Source organism: Paroedura picta, chromosome 16, assembly GCF_049243985.1.
Source record: "Paroedura picta isolate Pp20150507F chromosome 16, Ppicta_v3.0, whole genome shotgun sequence".
Taxonomy (NCBI): domain Eukaryota; kingdom Metazoa; phylum Chordata; class Lepidosauria; order Squamata; family Gekkonidae; genus Paroedura; species Paroedura picta.
Genome location: NC_135384.1, coordinates 8,640,771 through 8,660,739, shown reverse-complemented (window position 1 = coordinate 8,660,739; position 19,969 = coordinate 8,640,771). Strand labels below are relative to the sequence as shown.

Genomic DNA, 19,969 nt, shown 5'->3' with positions numbered 1-19,969 from the left:
GGGAAAGAGTGATGGGGACAAGGAGGCGTCGAGATCGCATTGCTTTGGAACGACCGCTGTCGTTTCCCCCTGTGACCGTTGCCGTTCAGTTGGGAGGGAAGAGAGCTCTCCCTAAAAATCAAAGCAGCAGTTATGGATGGGAAATGGGTTGAGAGGAATTGTGGGCTCCGGTTGACAGAAATGGGCAGCCTGACCGACTTTGTCAAACGCAGAAGCCGTTCTCTCTGCAAAGGGATGGTCACAGCCTTGGAGAAAAGTGAGGAAGCCCAAGAGATATCGATGGCTTGCTTACTACTTGAGAATGATCACTAAAATAGATTTACACAGCTCCTGAAAGCAAACACATTCCCCCCTCCCCCAGCATCTCCTTCCTTGAAAACCCTTCGGGGTCCCCATAGGCTGGCTTCCATAGGTCGACGGCACTTTGCATCACCCCAGGGTCTCAGAGCTGGGCTCTAGGCCTGTAATTCAGATCCTCTGGAAGCCTAGGACCTTGTTTGCAGATTCATCAGAACCACTTTGCTAGGCCTGAACTGCTGGACAGCTCAGAACAGGGGTAGTCAAACTGCGGCCCTCCAGATGTCCATGGACCACAATTCCCAGAAGCCCCTGCCAGCATTTGCTGGCAGGGGCTTCTGGGAATTGTGGTCCATGGACATCTGGAGGGCTGCAGTTTGACTACCCCTGGCTCAGAACAAGGCCTTGCATCAGCCGCTGGCAAGACTTCGGAGCCGAGCTCTTGATCCGCCTGGAATTAGCAAAAGTCCTTAATTAAATGCCAATTAGCTCGACGGCAAAACAGGCTCAGTAGGAGGCACTCAGGTTTGAGGCACCCGTGGACCGAAATAATGCGGCAGGCCACTCTCTGAATAGTCACTGGGGTTCTCCTATGAGAGGCTAGAATGCGACGGCTTTGCGCAGAGACGAAACAGATCGCTGGGATGTAATAACAATACTTAGTATTTATAGAGTGCTTTTTGTTTGGAAAGTGCTCCAAGCGTTTTGTGTACATTTTGCTCCGTCGGGTTGACAGTCGCCCTGTAATATTGGCCGGAAATATTAGAAGAAGAAGAAGAAGAAGAAGAAGAAGAAGAAGAAGAAGAAGAAGAAGAAGAAGAAGAAGAAGAGTTGGTTCTTATATGCCGCTTTTCCCTACCCGAAGGAGTCTCAAAGTGGCTTACAGTCGCCTTCCCATTCCTCTCTCCACAACAGACACCCTGTGGGGTGGGTGAGGCTGAGAGAGCCCTGATATCACTGCTCGGTCAGAACAGTTTTATCAGTGCCGTGGCAAGCCCAAGGTCACGCAGCTGGCTGCATGTGGGGGAGCACGGAATCGAACCTGGCATGCCAGATTAGAAGTCCGCACTCCTAACCACTACACCAAACTGGCTCTCATTAGTCCCATATTACTGATAAGAGAGGGGAAAGTCAAAGCCTGTCTCCCTGCATGGTGGAAGCTGCACTGCGGTTCGTGGTCTGGCTCTCAAGTTGGCTGGCTGAGATGGAGACAGACAGAATGCATGTGTGGACGGAGGGAGAAAGGTATATAGATTCGATGAGCCAGTTAAAGAGGATAGGGTCCGGAGGATAGGGGGATTTGTGGCAGAGCAAAGAAGTCACAATGATTGGTTGTTTAGATCACTGGACTTCAGCAGATGGGCTGAAGGTGATACCTTGGATAAAATAAATAAATGAAATCAACCTTGCTGGTTTTAAAGGTGCCACTGGACTCAGACTTTGCTCTGATAGCCTAGAAGAAGAAGTAGCTGGTTTTTATACCCCGCTTTTCACTGCCCGAGGGAGTCTCAAAGCAGCTTCCCATCGCCTTCCCTTCCTCTCCCCACCACAGACAACCTGGGAGGCAGGTGAGGCGGAGAGAGCTCAGAGAGAAACTGCTCGGTGAGAATAGCTTCTAACAGGACTGTGACTAGTCCAAGGCCACTCAGCTGGCTGCATGTGGAGAGGCAGGGAATCACATCTGGCTCGCCAGATTAGAAGCTGCCGCTCTTAACCACGACACCAAGAAGACGGCTCGGTCTCCCCAAATGGCTGGGAGAATTGAGCCCCTCTTCCGTTCCCTGGACCACTAATTCCATGCTGCTTTCCCAGGTGACTCCCGCACTCACACACTACTGATACTTAAGTCTCTCTCTCTACAAGCCTGTGCTCAGCTGGTATTTAGACTGGGCTAAGGACCAGACGATCGAACAACTCAAGCTCAGTAGCAATACTCGCAGACATAGTTCAAAACCCAAAGCCAGGGTCGTCCCTTCTTCCCTCCCCTCCAAAGATGATGAGACGATATCTTGTGTCTGAGATTCCCAAGGATCCCCTGAGCAACATGCTGAGGGCAGAAGGGAGGTGGGCGGAAGAGAGCCTTCCCTCTCCCTTTCCAAAGAATCTACGCAAGGTTCACCCCTCCCAATGCACATTTCTCTCTCTCTCTCACACGCGTAAAAGGCAGTGAGGACACGCAGTTGTCCATGGAGCAAGGGGAGATGTTTGGCCTGTTTCACGTGTCGCTTAGCAGCTGCCCTGGCTGGGTAGAAGGATGACGTTTGCCAACGGAATGTAAAGATATTAAAATCCGCAGGGGTTTCTCCCGCCCCTCGGTCTTTGCTGAGGCCAGCAGCAGCGACTAGGGGGGAACTCAGGGGTGGCGGAAAAGTTATTCCTCATCTTCCGTCTTCCTCTCTTCGTTCCCTTCATCATCTCCAGGTCCCTCGTCTTCCTTCTCACTGTACTGCGATGCTGCGTCTATTTTCTCTGGTGGCTGGAAGGAGGAATTGGGGGGGGGCATTAACGTCAAGGCTTGTGTGGGATTGTGTTTAGGCCTCTGTGCTACCACCACCACCACCCCCGGTCGGCAAAACAGGGCACCAGAGGCTTCCCTTGACCCAGGCTCTGACTGGAAGGGAGTCCTCAACCTTTTTGAGCCTCTTTGGAATTTTGACTCAGCCTGGTGGGCATGGTGACAAAATGGCCGCTGAAGGAGGCGGAGCTAGCCATAAAATGGCTGCCACGGTTTACCTTCAATCAAACGCTGATGATCATTGTTTGGTGGCAGCAGCTGCTGCTGAAGTTATATATATTAAAATTGCACATTGAATCAAATCTCCAGCAGCAGCCAATCATAACCTTGGCTGGGCCAAAGCCCCACCTGGCTCTGTCCCCTTTTTAAGGAGCACTAGGAAAGGTGTTGGATTCCCATGCTCTAGGAAGCTCAAATGATGCAAATCAGGCCATATTGGATTAATTTGCATGCAACTGCATTGCCTAGTCAAGTGGGAGAGGGATGGGAAGATGAGAACTGCGGAATCTAGCAGCAAACTCGCAGAATCAAGGTTGGTTTGGCTCTTACAAGACTGCAGAGGTAGTTGGTCATATCTGGAAACCAGGATGGCATTTCTAAAATTTGTGTGACCTCAACATATGCTTGCCAGCCCCCTCCCCCCCCAGCCATGCAGGGAGTGGGAGGGGGTAGGGATGCCAGATCCAAGTTGGAGAACTCTTGTAGATTTGGGGATGGAGCCTGGGAAGACAGAAACCTCCATGAGATACAATACCATAGAGTTCACCCGTCAAAGCAGCCATTTTCTCTGGGGGACTGATCTCTGCAGTCTGGAGGTGAGCTGTAATGCCAGAGGATTCCCCAGCTCCCACCTGGAGGCTGGCATCCCTACCTCAGCAGTTGGGAACTTGTCCTAGTTGGTTTTGGCACGTTCTTCATAAGATTATGTTTCCTCACCTCTTCTTCTTCCTCCTCCTCCTCCTGGCTGGGGAGGGCCGTATACCCTGACCCAATCGAACCTTCCAATGGGCCTTGGTGATTGCCCATCGCCTGCAGTTTGAGGTCAGGAGAGTCCGACTCAAGCACTTCAGATCGGCCGTCCAGGACGTCCAACTCGTTCCGCGAGAGGTGATAGATGATTCCAGCACCGAAGGAGTCACCCACCACGTTGATGGAGGTCCTCATGCGGTCTCTTGGTAGGAAAAGAGGAAAGGGGCATGTAATGCAGCCTTCTCTCTTCAGAGAGGTCGGTCAATGGCCATCTTTAGCTGTCTTCAGGAAGCTCATTTTTTTTTTAAAAAATCCACTTTGGTACGATTTTAAACCAGGCCTTCTGTGACCATGCGGTTTTGTTATTGACATTTCTCGGTTCCTTGATGAGCTAGGCCAGGTTTCTTGACAGCCCTGGAATGGTTTCCTTAATTTCTAGATACAGAAACTCTGGTTTTAGGTTTAGGAGTTGTTTTTTTGCCGCAGTTCTTGGTCTATGGGTTTTGTATTACTTGTGTTTCTGGCTTTTTGTATTGGTTTTAATGGGAAAATTGGGTTTTTTTAGCCGAATGCTGTACCCTACCTTCAACCTTCAGGGGGAGGAAGGCAATAAATAAAATAATCACAATCACAATCACAACCACAATCAAAATATTTATATATTTTTAAAATTTTGTTAAATATTTACTGGGTGAGATGACCAGATATGGTCATGTCAACCCACACACCCCTCCTCGAATGGCCCATGATGGGCCTGGAGGGGGTGGGAAGGGGAGGGGCCCCAGGTGGGCATGTCCACAGCTCTGCTTCCCCAGCATGTTTTGCAATGCTCCTAGTCTTTTAAATAATAGCACTTTCAACATGCTGGTTTTAATAATTTCCAATGTCTAGTTGACTTGTATTCTTATGTTTTAACTGACTGTGTGTTGACTCTGAGAACCTCCCCGAGCCCTCGGAAATTGAATAAGTAAAGAAATAAGCTAACCGCTTTGACATTCATTGGAAGGAGGATTAGAAGGAGAGGGACAAAGCGGACAAATGAACATCTACGTGGAAACTGCATCAAGTTTTGCCTCTCGTGGCCCTTCCTTGCATAGCCAGGGAATTGCTCGTCACCACTGTGGGATGGTAGGTGAATTCCCTCCAGTCCAGGCTGGATTCTGGACCCTGGAGGTCCCTTCCAACTCTTTGATTCTAGGACTTTTGACTCCTGTCCTTGGCCATACTCACAGCAGCCAGTCTACGGCAATGAGGAGGCTGATATCCTGAGTCGGTAGCCCCACAGCAGTCAGGATTAGTAGCATAGTGACCAGCCCTGCACTGGGTATGCTGGCTGCCCCAACGCTGGCCAAGGTGGCTGTCAGGCTGCAAGAAAGGAGAGAGACAGAGAGGCAGAGAGACAGAGATGGAGACAGAGACAGAGACAGAGAGAGACAGAGAGAAACAGAGACAGAGACAGAGACAGAGAGAAACAGAGAGAGAGACAGAGAGAGACAGAGAGAAACAGAGAGAGACAGAGAGAAACAGAGAGAGAGACAGAGAGAGACAGAGAGAGACAGAGAGACAGAGAGAAACAGGGTGAGGGGCTTTTATCTTCCATTATGGGTTCCCTATCTCTGACTCCAGGGAAAGGGGGTCACCCAGGAACTCAAGGCCTCACCTGACCGTTGCAATCTGCCCACCGTCCAAGATTATACTGTTCATCTGGGCAATAAAGATGGCAGCCACGGCCTCATAGAGGGCGGTGCCGTCCATGTTGATAGTGGCACCAATGGGCAGCACAAAGCGCGTGACCCGCTTGTCAATTTTCAGGTTCTCTTCAAGGCAGCGGAATGTGACAGGCAGCGTACCAGCACTGGCATGACGTGGCAGGAGCAGGGATGGGACACGGGGGAGGAAAAAAGGGGGGAATTAAACCAAAGAGTTCCAAGTCTCTATAAGTCACTTTAATACCATTCCAAAAGAGGCTTGGCTGCATTCGGGGGTCATTAATTTTTTATATTGTGTGGCACCACCTTTGAGCCAGTTTCAGTTCCACAAGACTGTGGGAGGAAAAGGGGGAAGAGAGGAGGGTAAGCATGACTCAGCAGGTAGGTGCCTGACAGGGACTTAGTCCAACCAGAAGAGCTGTCCAATGTCCTCATTGAACATGACTCTCCTGATAGGTGTTTCCTCATGCAGCATTTCCAGTTTTCAGTAACATTGCTTTCTTATTTTATATATAAGTTCAGGCACTATTTGTATGGCCTCCCGCCAGCTGCCATTAGCCCCAGCAGAGAAAAGACAGGCAAACTCTTGTTCTTATAAAAGAAGCAAGAAAAATATCTTCTGTTTTAACTCTAGTGACCTTCTGTTAAAAACAGAGGGGGAAATGGTGCTCAGAAGGAACAGAGAGCACATTCACTGCCGCTGGCAAATAGTAGAAAAAACAACACAGTTCTCCATACCTGGAAGCAGTGCCAAGGGCCGTGATCCAGGCCTGAAAGATGCCCATATAGAAGGTGAAGGGGTTCTGGCGGGTGATGACAAAAAAGATCAGAGGCAGCACCAGAACCCCATGGATGACCAAGCCCACCATGACAGTCACCATGTACATGCCCAGCTGACGCGCCACCATCTCCAGGTCCTTGATAGCTGCAATCTTGCCACAGATCAGCGAGGCTATGCCAAACGGTGAGTACCTAAGAGAAGGGAGGGCAAGGGCCAAAATTTCAAGTAGTGTGTACAGCCGCCAAGTGAGCAGCTGGATAGCCATCTGACAGAGAGGCTGATTCTGTGAAGGATCAAGTCGGTGGCAGGTGACAGTGGATGAGCGAGAGGGTTGTGAGTGTCCTGCGTAGTGCAGGGGGTTGGGCTAGATGACCCAGGAGGTCCCTTCCAACTCTATTATTCTATGATTCTAAGATGTGGGACACCAGAAGCCATCAGGCAAAGGAATATATTAATATCCTAGAGATAAGGGTGGCGGTGATTCCTTCTTGCTCCCATACAGAATTGTGGTTAATTGAAGATTTCCCTTCTGTCAGGAATTTCAGGATGTGTGCCACTCTAGCCTTTTCCTCTCTCCGTGGTCTAGCCTTGAGAAGATCGAGGCCAGCCTCAGCCCTGGTGCTTTGTTCTCTGGGCTGCAGATCTGTGTTCAGGAGACTCACCACATGATCATCGATACCAGCTTCATGATGATCTCATTGAGGATGTTGAAGAAATCGGCCACGGGCTTTGCCTGTTCCCCCATCTTCCCCATGCAGATCCCAAAGGCGATGAAGAAGCCAATCAGACCTGTGAAGGTGGGGGGAAAATGTTTTTTTTCAAAATGGCGGTTAGGGAAAACCCTCCCACCCTGTGTCTGCCATTTCTGACTAAGAGGAAAGAGAAAGGTTTTTATTTTTTTTTTCTTTTAAAGTTCTACCCTTATTTGGGCAAGTTGACCCATCCTCTCCCTAGGTGGCCAGTGATGGGCCTGGAAGGGTGGGAAGGAGCGAGACTACAGCCATTTTAACCTTTGCCAGGGGGCGTGGCAAGGAGGTGTGGCAAGCTGACATCACTTCCTGGTAGCTCAAAGGCTGAAAAAACATTTCAGCGGTCCCTCCCTGGTCAAAAGGGCTACTCTACAGCAGGGGTAGTCAACCTGTGGTCCTCCAGATCTCTGTGGACTACAATTCCCATGAGCCCTTGCCGGTGTTTGCTGGCAGGGGCTCATGGGAATTGTAGTCCATGAACATCTGGAGGACCACAGGTTGACTACCCCTGCTCTACAGTACACTGACCCACAAAATGGTTTCCCTGCCTGGGCTGACGGGTTTACTTTCTGTCCAAAGGCACTGGGTTATCTTAAGGCTCACCCAAAACGTTCATTCCAGACTTGAACTCCAACCGCTTCAGCGTCACGGTGCTGGGCCCCACGTTCACTTCTGTGATGGTAGCGTTGAGCACCGAGCCATTGGTGCGGACAATCTGGCTGATATTTTCCTTCCGCACGACCACAGGTGGCACGGAGACCTTTGTGGAGACGGTTTGGATCTAGGCGCAGAAGGGAAGGGAGGGGAGAAGACAGTTATGGCAGGAGGCTGCCCATTGCTAAGCTCTCCCTTGGCCCACGGGATACCCCTGGAGTTGTGTTACCTGCTGGAAACAGGCCTGCACTAGGTTTTCGGGGAATAAGTTCCGGATCAAGTCCAGAAAAGCATCCAGGCTGGAAACATCTTCGTTTTTGGTCATCACTGAGGGTGTTCTCCTGAGTTTTGGGTTGCCGGGGTGGAAGGACAAGACGAGAATGACCCCCAAGATGGCTGCCATGATGGTGGTTGATATGTAATAGACCATCGCACGAGTGCCCATGCGGCCGCTGGACCGGGCGTCGAGGCCGGCCAGGCCTGCCGACAAAAAGAGGGACCGCAGCAGAGAGTTAAAACGGACCAAGAGGCCTTGCCGAATCCCCGTTCCTTCCCTTCTCCATACGATCTTTTGTTCAACAAGAGGCCAGCGCTTTAGAAAACCTAAAGCAGCTTTCAAATATATTTCCCTTCCTCTCCCGACAACAGACACCCTGTGAAGTAGGCAGGGCCGAGGCAGCAAGAATAGCCCTAAGAGAATTTGATTGGCCTGAGGTCACCCAGCATGTGGAGGAGGAGGAGGAGGAGGAGTGGGGAATCAAACCTGGTTCTCCAGATTAGAGTCTGCTGCTCTTCACCACTACACCAAGATGGCTCTCAAAGACCACCTTAGATACTCTTCAAACATAGGTGGCCACAGACTACATGTACAGAAATGGAACGCTCGTTCCTCTAATCCTAGAATCCCATAGATCAGCAGTAGTCAACCTGTGGTCCTCCAGATGTTCATGGATTACAACTCCCATGAGCCCCTGCCAGCGTTTGCTGGCAGGGGCTCATGGGAATTGTAGTCCATGGACATCTGGAGGACCACAGGTTGACTACCCCTGCCATTGATTTCATTTTCTGCCTGAGCTAACCCATGTGAATTTCCACTTGGGCCTGGGGCGTGATGCCTTTTGCCTCCTCTCCTCCACACCAAGTTTGCTCTCACCGGAAATGAGGCTGGAGATCACAAGGGGCAAGATCAGCATTTTCAACATCCGCATGAGGATGTCACCAGGGAAAGAAATCAACATGAGCAGGTCGCTATCCAGCGGCGGGATCAACCTCAAGAGACAGCCAAACACGGAACCCAAAATCACTCCTAAAAGGAAGAGGGTATGTGTGAGAATAATTAAAGGTCACCCGAAGGTGCAATTGGGCTGGGAGAGGCGTTGTCGGTCCAAGGATCCCATACCCAATACGCATGACTTTGTGCCTCCCACACTTTGTAGGTGCAAAGAGAGTTTGGAATACCCCTTTTCTTGTCATAGTCCTTTCCACATTAAGAAGAGCTGTTTTATTTATACCCCGCTTTGTACTACCTGAAGGAGTCTTAACATGGCTTGCAATCCGCCACCCTTCTTCTCCCCTCAACAGACACCCGACCATTTCCACAGCACTGTTTGCCCACACCTTTTGCTGTTAAACATCCAAAGAAGCCCAAGATTTCCACACTAAAATCTCCCCGGATACTCCCTTACTCCCTGGATCCTCCGCTGCCTGTGAGCTAAGTCAGGCTGAGAGAACTTTGAGATAACTGTGACTTACCCAAGGTCAACAAACCCAGTTCTCCAGATCACAGGCCACTGCTCTTAACAGCCAGACCACGCTGGCTCTCAACCAACCAAGAAAACAATCGCTTCTCTATCAGCTCTTATGTGCTATTGCTTGTAATATGGGATGAAACGCCACACAGACAAAAAGGGTAAAGAATGGGTTAGAACCTCCCCCCCCCACACAATTAAATCAATCATATATTTCTGAAGGCTCTACTCCATCAGTTGGGTGACAGCTTTGCTGACTCTGTACTAAATCATTCTCCGATGAATTGAAAGCCAAAGCAGAGGTTGTTCCTCAGGTTAAGGGCAAGGGAAAAAAATCACAGTGTATTTTATTTATTTATTTAAGACATTTATAAGCCGGCCTTTCTGCTAGATCACTGGGATCTAAAGTGGGTAACGACAATAAACTTGGTGCAAGATGCCATCTCTAAATGTTAACAGAATGAGAACAACCAACAGAAAAAACCCTGAAGGAATACAATTAAACCGATTTAATTGTGTGCGACGTCTTGCGGAACTGCAAATTTGTAGCTTTTACAATTTGCAACCCTTCTGCTACATTAAATTTGTGCGGAATGGCCCCGAGATTTCCTTGTGGCACTCAGACAGGTCGCAACATATACCATATGGGTTGTGGGCTGTAGTAAAGAGGGACATTGGGGGAGACCGAGTGATAAAAGTTGACTGAAAGAAGAAGAAGAGCGATATGACAACTCATGTCCCAATAAATTGGCTCATAATAATAATATTAAAAGATTCCAGACGACCATGCTGGTACAAAGAACAGTCCTTAAAGGGCAGCCACGCAATACCTTTGACTAAGGCCAACCAAAATGTCGCGCTTTCCTGTATGGGATCAGTGCAAAGAGGCCATGACCCACTTGGAGAACAGCCAGGCTACGGGGGATCACGCCCCTGAATCCCCACTGGGAAAAGATCCAGAATACACAACTGGGGTAAGATGCCAAGTCAGAACAACCTTGGGGACAAGGGGTCAAGAAGAAGAGCAACCCTCCCTTGGTGCCAAATGCAGTCACGGGCATAAGGGCCCACCATCAAAATTATGATCCTATTTTGCAATGACTTCCCCCAGTTCTTTACCAAGCATGTATTCAGAATCAGCTGTGCAAACAGGAGAATTTAAGCAAGCATAGAATTTAAGCAAGTGAGTTTTTATTCTGAATTCTGGGGATGCACCCTTGGGAGCCGGGGACAATGAGGTGTGTGAAGCCGGGGAGGGGGGTATGGAGGAGGAGAGAGACCAGAGGAACCTGTCTGAAGGGAGGGAAGCCCAAATCCTCATCCTCATCATTAAATTTATTACCCACCACTCCCAAGCAGGCTTGTGGTGGGTTACAGATGTCCAGTTAACCCCTCATTAAAATGGACAGAAAAATACCAATACAGCAGACCAACAACCCAACAACATGGCGGAGAAACCCTCCTATCCCCAACCCCTACCCCTACCCCTACCTACATGCTCCCTCCACCACCATGAACACTATTCTAGATTCTGACTTTTGTCCGGAGAGGTAGATGTTAGAAATTGAGGTTTTCAATGACTTGAATCTGGGACAAAAAGCATTTCCCCTGCCTTAACCTGGAGGGCCCGAGCTAGCCTGATCTTATGAGATTTCGGAGCTAAAGGAGAGTTGGCCGAGTTAGTCCTTGGTTGGGAGACGACCAAAGAAGTCCAGGGACTTGCAGGAAGATGCAAAGGAAGGCAGTGGTGGACCAACTAGTCTTAATGTCTCTTGCCTCAAAAACCCTACGGGGTCACCACAAGTTAACGATGACCATTCCCGGCATCTGTCCCTTCCAGCACGTGAAGAGATTTTTTTTTTTGGGCCCTCTTGTCCAAGCTGATTAGGATCTGGCAGCAGACGCAAGGCTGGGCCATGGGGAAGCTGCAACTGTTGGGAGGGATTAGACCATGTTTAATTTTCTTTCTCCCAGGCAATGACGTCAGAGGAACAATAAGAGACTAATGAAATCCTTGCCCTTCCCCCCCTTCCGTCTCTGGGCTTGCTAGTCACTGGGGGAGAACTGTGGAATATATATACATATATAGTCTTTTGAGAGAAAGAGAACTGTACAGTGCTAGTGGCCCACAGCTGTCAGATGTTTTGGGTTCAGGGAAGAGTTCCCAACTTTAGGTTGGGAAATTCCAGGAGATTGGGGACCTTATTAGAGGGATTTGTTTTCTCTCCAGTGTGTTGAGGAAAGTTCCATTTTAGATCTGGAAATGTCCCATTGGTTTCTAGGCAATTTACCAGCAGGTATATTTAGGAAAGCAGGCCTGTTCTCTGTCTACTGAACCACACTGCCTCACATCTGTGTCTGGCAGGGATGCCAGAAACCCAGGTGGGGCCTGGGGATCCCCTGGAATGATAGTTCCTCTCCAGGGTAAAGAGATCAGCTCCCCTGAAGAAAAGGGCTGGTTTGGAGGGTGGATTTGCTAGCGTTAGAATCCACTGAGGTCTCTCCCTGCCCCAAATTGTGCCCACGCCCAGCTCCACCCCCAAAGTCTCAAGGAATATCCCAACCCAGAGATGGCCACCCTAACCGAGATCCTCATGGCTCCAGAGCTGGGGAAAAGAAATATATTGTAAATTGTAACCCTCCATAGCTCCGAATCTAATCTCAATTTCTGGGCAACCAGCCCTGTTCAGCAGTCTGGCTCTCATGGCCACGCCCACCACTGCCCCACAACGTGGCTGGGTTCTTGGCCTCCAGTGACCTCCCTGGGGAGAGCCTGGCTTGAAGCAGCAGAGTTAATTTTAGCAGGACTGTCTATTTCTTGCAAGCAGAAGAGGAAGAGAAAGGGACTTAGGGGACTTCTCCAGAATGGCGGACAGGTAGGGGGTGGCAGGTGACAGTGGATGAGCGAGAGGGTTGTGAGTGTCCTGCATAGTGCAGAGGGTTGGACTAGATGACCCAGGAGGTCCCTTCCAACTCCATGATTCTATGATTCTAAGTTTTCAAAGTCTATCTACACCCTATCAAGTACAAAGCACACCTGGGGACTGGCATTGTACATTTTGTAAAATTTCCTTTTTCTCAAGAGGCACCAATCATGAGGAGAATAGCTATGGCCAGGAAGGTTTGTAGAAGCAGCTGGCCTGGGGTGTGGATTTTGGCCATGGTTTAACACTGCCTTACCCACAATCTGTACAACAACAATAACAACAACGACAACAAGTTCATTTCCGGCCTTTCAGACCAAAATATAAAGATACATTTATAATGAAATGAAACGAAACATATTTATAATGAAATGAAACATATTTAAACTGACCGTACCAAACTGAAGACATCATTAAAACTCATCGTTAAAAGACTAGATGCCAAGCAGTGAGTCAATTAGATCGGAGAAGGCACTTTCTGTTCCCTATATATACTACGCAATTTAATCGCGGCACAGAACTTAGCAGTATGGAGAGTTGCTTGGCTGTTTCCATCGGTAAGAAGTTCCTTAACTTTCTCCATTGAGGAAAGATTTTGGAGCCTGCGTCGAATTGGCTATATTAAATAGCCTCTGATGGTGTTATAAATGGGTAAAGGTAAAGGTATCCCCTGGGCAAGCACCGGGTCATGTCTGACCCTTGGGGTGATGCCCTCTAGCGTTTTCATGGCAGACTCAATACGGGGTGGTTTGCCAGTGCCTTCCCCAGTCATTACTGTTTACCCCCCAGCAAGCAAGCTGGGTCCTCATTTTACTGACCTCGGAAGGATGGAAGGCTGAGTCAACCTTGAGCCGGCTGCTGGGATTGAACTCCCAGCCTCATGGGCAGAGCTTCAGACTGCATGTCTGCTGCCTTACCCCTCTGCACCACAAGAGGCTCTTATAAATAGGACAGTGTAACAAGACATGATGTTCTGATGTTTCTGTCTGGCCACTAGCACACGGACAAGGTCTCAGTGACAATGTTCTTGCCTTCCGGCACAGCCCCACAATCTGCACATCTGTCTCATTGTTACAATCTGCTCATGATTTAGGCACCTTGACAGCATGCTGTGCAAGCCATAATAAGTACATGGTCTCCGCCAAGAAGGATGCAAAGGGAAGCGATAAAGAGAACAAGGGGAAGGAGGCTATTTTGCAAGCAAGTTGTGCCGTGCCTTACCAAGTATAGTCAGGGTGAGCAGCGCATTTCGCATTAGCCAGCCACAGTATTTATCCAGGCAAGGTTTCGGTAACTCTTCCAGGCTAATGCTGGGAGGGCCATCTGCCATGGTGACCTCCACATGGTTTGTCATTTCTGGGGGCAGCCCCAAAGCCCCTTGGTTTTGGCTGGAGGAGAGGGAAAAGGGAGAGAGAGAAAAAATTACCATTGGATGAAAGACCAGAATGCAGAAAGAGTTCCAGGGGAAATAAGCTACCGCAGTTTGTTTGTTTGTTTCTGTGGGGGTTTTTTGAAAAATTGACTAACAATATTAAAGTAATTAAAGGAGGGGGCGGGGAGAAAGGAAAGATTCCAGTATAATTTGGTTTGATCTGATGAATTATCTGAAGAATGTTTCGGAGTGTGATACGTGTAGACCAGTGGTTCTCAACCTTCCTAATGCCGTGACCCTTGAATACAGTTCCTCGTGTTGTGGTGACCCCCAACCATAAAATTATGCAGGTGTTCTTTCGCAGAAATTCAACCGAAACTGACCAATGGCGTAAAGATCCATTGTTCATGATTTCTCAGTTCAGTTCTGCCTCTTGTCCCACCATGCTGATCTCTCTCTTTCCCACTGCCCCAGATGAATACTCTATCTCGATCTACCCCGCAAGGCTGTTGTGTGGATGGTGCCCTTCCCCCGGCCAAGCTGCTCGCCCTGCTGCGACTCCTGTGGAAAGATTGTTCGACCCCAAAGGGGTCCCGACCCCCAGGTTGAGAACCACTGAAGACTGCTGACTTAGTAGATGCCAGAGACTAGAGAGAAAGGATCTGAGTTGCCATAGTAAGGTTAGGCAAAAGTAATTAGCAACTGAAATTTCAGGATGGAGGTATTGTGGATTGTCTGTTGATTGAGCTGCTAGTTTTACGGTTCTCTGTACGTTAAAAAAAATGATTACAAAAAAAAGAAAGACAAGAAAGCCCAGCTCTGTTCTTCACTGCTGATACTGAAGAAGACGGCTTGGGAACCACGAACTGCACCTCACTGGTGTTCATACTAGCTCTCACCTGAGTTTTCGCCGCAGCCCGTGGGCCACGTGGATGGTGTCCATGCAAGTTGGCGGATTGGGAAAGCAGGCAGGCTCCAATTTCACATCCTCTGATCACGTTGCGCCCGGAGAACAGCTAATGAACAGAATATTTGGCATATTTCAAAAGTTCAAAACACTCCATGTATTCGATGATAAATGAGGTCAGCTATTGGCCCTGGGCACCCCCTGGTTGGCCATTTGTGTATCTAAACAGGGGGAGGTTTGGTGTCTTTAAAAAAAAGATGTTTAAACAGAGGTAGGGCAAAGTCAAGCTCGACCAGTGTGGTTGACAGACTTAGCCCTAGTGGCTTCTGGGTAAAATAAGTTTGCCCCTGTGAGGAAAACAGAAAAAGAGCAGGAAGTTTTATTTATACCCAGGGGTAGGGGAATAAGGCAGTTCAGAAAAACCGCACAGAAAAACCCATTCATGGGTATGGCATGTGCCATTTCTGCGCAAGGGCCAATTCCCACATCAGTGCTCCTAAAGAATCGAACAATGCAAATCTTTCTGCACAAAATTTTGTCTCCCCAAGAGTAGATCTCAATTTCACACTCCCTTACCCCGTGGTTCCCAAATTCTCCTTTACACTGATGTTTTTCTTCCTTCAGATCTTAACTTGCAGTTTCCCAGTGAGATTGCAGGTGGGTAGCCGTGTTGGGCAGAAGCCACCTGCTTCCTAAAAACACAGAAAATGTGTCAGTGGGTGACTGGGTGCCACGTTGGGGACCGCTGAATTAAATAATCATCAAATGAGTGCATTTTAGTAATTCTATAATATCTGACCTCCTCACAACATGGCAGTAATTGTTACTTTCCTCCACAATAGATTTCAGATAGGTTTTCTTTTGTTATTAGTTATTGATATGCACACGTATACAATAGTCATATATATGACAATTTCCTCTCCACGCATAGGAATGCCCCTTTCTAGAACAAAATTTCTTGCAAGGCTATCAGGCAACTTTGGTGTACCGAAACTGGGGAAAGGAAACAAAAATGAGCCGTACCAGCAACTAACCACAGTGGTGTGCTAATACCAAGCTCTGAAAGAGGCACAGTAGAAGAAGAGTTGGTTTTGATACCCCGCTTTGAATTACCTGAAGGAGTCTCAAACTAGCTTACCTTTCCTTCCTCTCCTCTGTGAGGGAGGTGGGGCTGACAGAGCCCTGATGTTTCTGCTCTGTGAGAACAGCACTATCAGGGCTGTGACTAGCCCAAGGTCACCCAGCTGGCTGCGTGTGGAGGAGCAGGGAATCAAATCGGGCTCCCCAGGTTAGTAACCGCCGCTCTTAACCACTACACCAGGGCAGCCATAACCCCTATGTGTGAGCCAGTGTGTGTGGGAAAAACAGGAGTCTTCTGGAACATAAAATAATCCCCCCCCCCCTCATCATATTGCTTTCCTGGTCCAGAGCCTGTTCCTGGCAGTCAGCCCTTTTAACTTCCCCTTTCAGCTTTTCAAAACGGATTGGTTCAAGCTGAACGGGGAGGAAAAGAGGGTGGAAACCACCGTAGTGAGGGGAACCTGCTTTTAGGCAGGGGGAAGAGTTCTGGAGGCCTCACTTCAAAAAGGACGGGGACAAAACTGAGAGGGCACAGAGGAGGGCAACGAGAATGATCTGAGGCCTGGAGACCAAGCCCTCTGAGGAAAGGCTGAGGGACTTGGGAATGTTCAGCCTGGAGAAGAGGAGGTGGAGAGGGGACAGGATGGCTGCCTTGTGGTACCTGAAAGGTTGTCACTTAGAGGAGGGCAGGGAGCCATTCCTGCTGGCAGCAGAGGAGAGGAACTGCAGCAACGGGTTTAAACTACGTGTAGAACGATATCGGTTAGATATCAAGACAATTTTTTTCAGTCTGAGTAGTTCAGCAGTGGAATAGGCTGCCTGAGGAGGCGGGGAGCTCCCCCTCACTGACGGCCTTTAAGCAGCAGCTGGACAGATCCTTCTCCTGGACCCTTTAGGCTGATCCTGCACTGAGCATGGGGTGGGACTCGATGGCCTGCATGGCCCCTTCCAACTCGATGAAAAGAAAGCTGGCTGGGCCACGTAGCTCTGTGCAGGAGCATGTGTTCGGCGTGCCAAAGGGCCCTGGTTCAGTCTCCTGCATCTGCAGAGATCAGGTGTTGAAAGGCCTTTTTTTTGAGGCAACTCCCCAAGGGCAATGTGTTGTAGCCCTGGCCAAAGACTGCTCTTGCCAAGTTCTGGAGCTCTCTCTACACGTTTCTCCTCTGCAAGTCAGATGGGAAATGGAACGCACTGTGGTTGGCTGATGGTTCTTTGGCACAGAGAAGAGTGTGCAGGGAGGGGAGTGGGGGAGAATCATAGAATCATAGAATCATAGAATTGGAAGGGGCCATACAGGCCATAGAATCACAGAATCATAGAGTTGGAAGGGGCCATACAGGCCATCTAGTCCAACCCCCTGCTCAACGCAGGATCAGCCCTAAATAAAGCCGCCCTGACCCCCACCTGACCCCACCACCATGCCCTGGTGGTTCCAGTCCCTTCCCCTGATGACTTCAAGAATCAAGAGGAGCACCGCAAGACCTTCGGTCCGTGTGGGAGGAGGGACTCAGCTCCCTGCCCTCCTCTTTTGCCTTTGGGACAAAAGTAGCTCCCCTACCCCCTCTGTTGCTTTAGAAGTAAAAAGAGCAGAGTTGTATGGGGGGTGGCCAAACTGTGGCATGCTGCTGGCAGGGCCTCATGGTCATTGTAGTCTGCGGTCATCCGGAGACCCATGGTTTGGCCACCCTTGGATTCGTTCATGTTATTTATTAAGGTTTTAATACTTATATGTTACTGATGTATACTGTACACTGCCCTGCGCCATATGGGAAGGTGGTATATAAATTAAATTATGATGATGATGATGATGACGACGTGCAGATCTGTGTTTTGGGTCTCCAAATCCATATTCAGTTGTAAAACTTGGCTTCTCTGGTTCGTTCTTGCCAGATGAATAAATATAGAAAAGGGGACCCCCGCCAGGAATGCTACCCTGCAGGTGGGACCTGGAGACCTTCAGACTACAGAGAGCGGTTCCCCTGGAGAAAATGGATGCTTTGGAGGGTGGCATTGTGCCCTACTGAGGTCCATGTCCCCCCCCCCCCAGGCTCGGTCCCCAAATCTCCAGGTGTTTTTCAACCTGGATCTGGCAAATCTACTCCCCCCCCGCCCCCCGGAGCCCTTTGCTGGTGTTTTATTTCTCCAACTTCGCATACTGCAGCTGCATTCCATACACAATCCTTTTGGTACACACAACTACCGTTTTGTCTCAAAAAGGGCTAAATGTGTGTCTTGCGGTGTCACAAGGTACAAATCGTCAGATTCCAGGCTTCAGGCAGCACATGCCACGGCTGGAAAGCGCGCCCATTGCCCTTTTTCAGATATATTTGTGATTTGTGCACCCTGCAAGGCTCCCACACGGTGCGTTTTCCCCAGTACACCTGAAAGGAAGGCCAGGAACGTCATGCCTGAACAGGGATGAGGAAATACCTCTCAGCTTTGCTTTACGCTTGTAGAGCAGCAGAGCCAAGGTAAGATTTAAAACAAAAATTAGATGCTTTCAGTTTTGGAACCGAGCAGATAAGAATGCGGATTCTATATCTTCCTTCGTCAATCTGAGAGATAGCACCCGCTGGAGGAGCAATACACAAGGACCACTTTCCCAGTTCTCCTCCCTACCCCAGCGAATTTTCAGACTGAAGACAAAATGGCAATATTTGGCTCTTATCTCTCTCAGGCAGGTGCAAAAGTATGCAAGCTGCCATGCTTCACGGGATCCTTCATCTAGGAATATGACCAAGTACCTCGGGGCATCCGAAAGCCTACATGATTTTGCATCAGCCTGCACGGGCCTGATAGAAAGATGCCACTTAGCCTGATTTGTGTCTCCTAACCATTGACACCGACACCATGTACTGAAAAGCATCCCACCTATAGCAGCCCCTTGACACAGGAGTGTGCTAGACCTTCCTGCCTCCTCCTCCCTCCCTTCCCTCCCTCCGCCGTAGCTCTCTCTGCGTCAGAAAACAGAAAGAGGCACAGAGATCGGAAAGCAAAGGTTCTCGTCCCCTGCTCTGCCATTCCAGCTCTTAGGGCTTCTCTGTTTCCAGGTTGGTCGGCCAACTTTCTAAAAAATCCACGCTGTTTCTGTATGTTCAGCTGCAGCCCCTCAACAGCCCAAAATCCAGTAAAACATCACCTGGTTAAACGTGCCAGGCCGATGGAAAAACGCAGAAGCAAGGCCACTCAATAAAGCAATATGCTTATACGACTTGCAATTACAATTCTGTATCCTATCCTGTTTCCCCCATGCCCAACCACCGTATATTTTGGGTACCAGGGCCTCTAAAGGGCACTCTCAGGAGTAATTCTCTCCCTGGTATCCCAGAAGGGAGAGAGCGCCCCCTAGGGGGAGAACAGCCCGATAACCTCCTCGTTGCCCCATCCTGAAGAGCTGTCGGGACCACAGGAGACGTTGTCCTCATCTCCGCGGCATCTCACCTGTGTCCCTTCACACCCCTCCCTGCCGCTCCTTTTCCTCCCCCCAGTCGCTCCTTACCTGAGTTGCGGAGGGGTGGTGGTCTGTCTTGGTGGAAGGCAAAAGGGGATCTGAAGAAGACCAGCGGCTAAAGGGGAGCTGCTGGCAGCTTATGCCCCGTCACTCGACGACGTCAAAGTCCAAGTATGGGGCGGCGGGGAGGGGGGAGGAGGAGGTGGTGGTGAAGAAAGATTACGGGCCGGAGAAAGGAGCAGAGGGACGACATATACAGAAGACATGAACACGGGGATAATACCCCTAAACTGGGACTCAGCAACGGCTCTGTTTAATCAGAGACAAAAAGAGGAGGGGGAGGGCGAGGAGGGAGAGTTTGCGGGACAAAGTGGGCACCTGCTTGGTTGATGGAAGACCCACGACAGGCACTTGGACCTTGTGTTCTTCCACAAGGCTCAGGGCGGTCTTTGAGAACGTGCCATCTGTCCCGAGACACTAGCCTACGAATCACCCGCATCTTCTGTCGGATCTGCATCTAAATCCGAAATCTGTTTGTTCAAGCCAAGAAAGAAACACGACCATCCCAGGTGCCTCCCCAATCCACCCCCAATCCCACATGGACTCCTACAGTGTCTGCCAGATGGCAGGCCCAGCTGAGATGCCCGCTCAAGTCAGGCTGTCTCAATCATCTTGCCAAAGTGGCTTAAAGGCATCGATCCTGACTGAAAGCAGATTTTTTGTCTCTAAGTGGAGCTTACTCCAGAAGAAACCATCCCAGCAAGGCGAGGCTGGTAAACCCAGAGTCCTTTGCATATCACTGAGAGAAGAAGA

At 49.5% G+C, this 19,969-nt stretch overlaps 1 protein-coding gene across 2 annotated transcripts; it reads right to left on the bottom strand.

The window, feature by feature from the left end:
* Positions 1–1,004: 1,004 nt before the first annotated feature.
* LOC143826313 (excitatory amino acid transporter 2-like) lies at positions 1,005–19,666 on the bottom strand. Of its 2 annotated transcripts, XM_077315058.1 has the most exons (13): positions 19,205–19,666; positions 15,202–15,317; positions 14,618–14,734; positions 13,568–13,734; positions 8,828–8,980; positions 7,904–8,154; positions 7,624–7,801; positions 6,934–7,060; positions 6,229–6,462; positions 5,442–5,636; positions 5,012–5,146; positions 3,749–3,983; positions 1,005–2,773 (listed from the first exon to the last, which is right to left on the bottom strand). In XM_077315058.1, exons 3-13 carry the CDS (start codon positions 14,659–14,661, stop codon positions 2,669–2,671), a joined length of 1,824 nt encoding a protein of 607 aa, XP_077171173.1. In that variant the 5' UTR covers positions 14,662–14,734; positions 15,202–15,317; positions 19,205–19,666; the 3' UTR covers positions 1,005–2,668. The 2 variants fall into 2 exon arrangements, with proteins under 2 accessions (XP_077171173.1, XP_077171174.1); XM_077315059.1 differs by lacking the exon at positions 15,202–15,317.
* Between the last annotated feature and the right edge of the window lie 303 nt (positions 19,667–19,969).

Excerpts from the sequence above, each read along its gene's own strand:
- LOC143826313 (XM_077315058.1), bottom strand. The coding sequence starts at position 14,661 with ATGGACACCATCCACGTGGCCCACGGGCTGCGGCGAAAACTCAG. Across the intron at positions 5,637-6,228 it reads GCCCTTGGCACTGCTTCCAG|TGCTGGTACGCTGCCTGTCA; the intron begins GTATGGAGAACT and ends ACGTCATGCCAG. Across the intron at positions 3,984-5,011 it reads ATTGCCGTAGACTGGCTGCT|AGACCGCATGAGGACCTCCA; the intron begins GTGAGTATGGCC and ends TTTCCTACCAAG.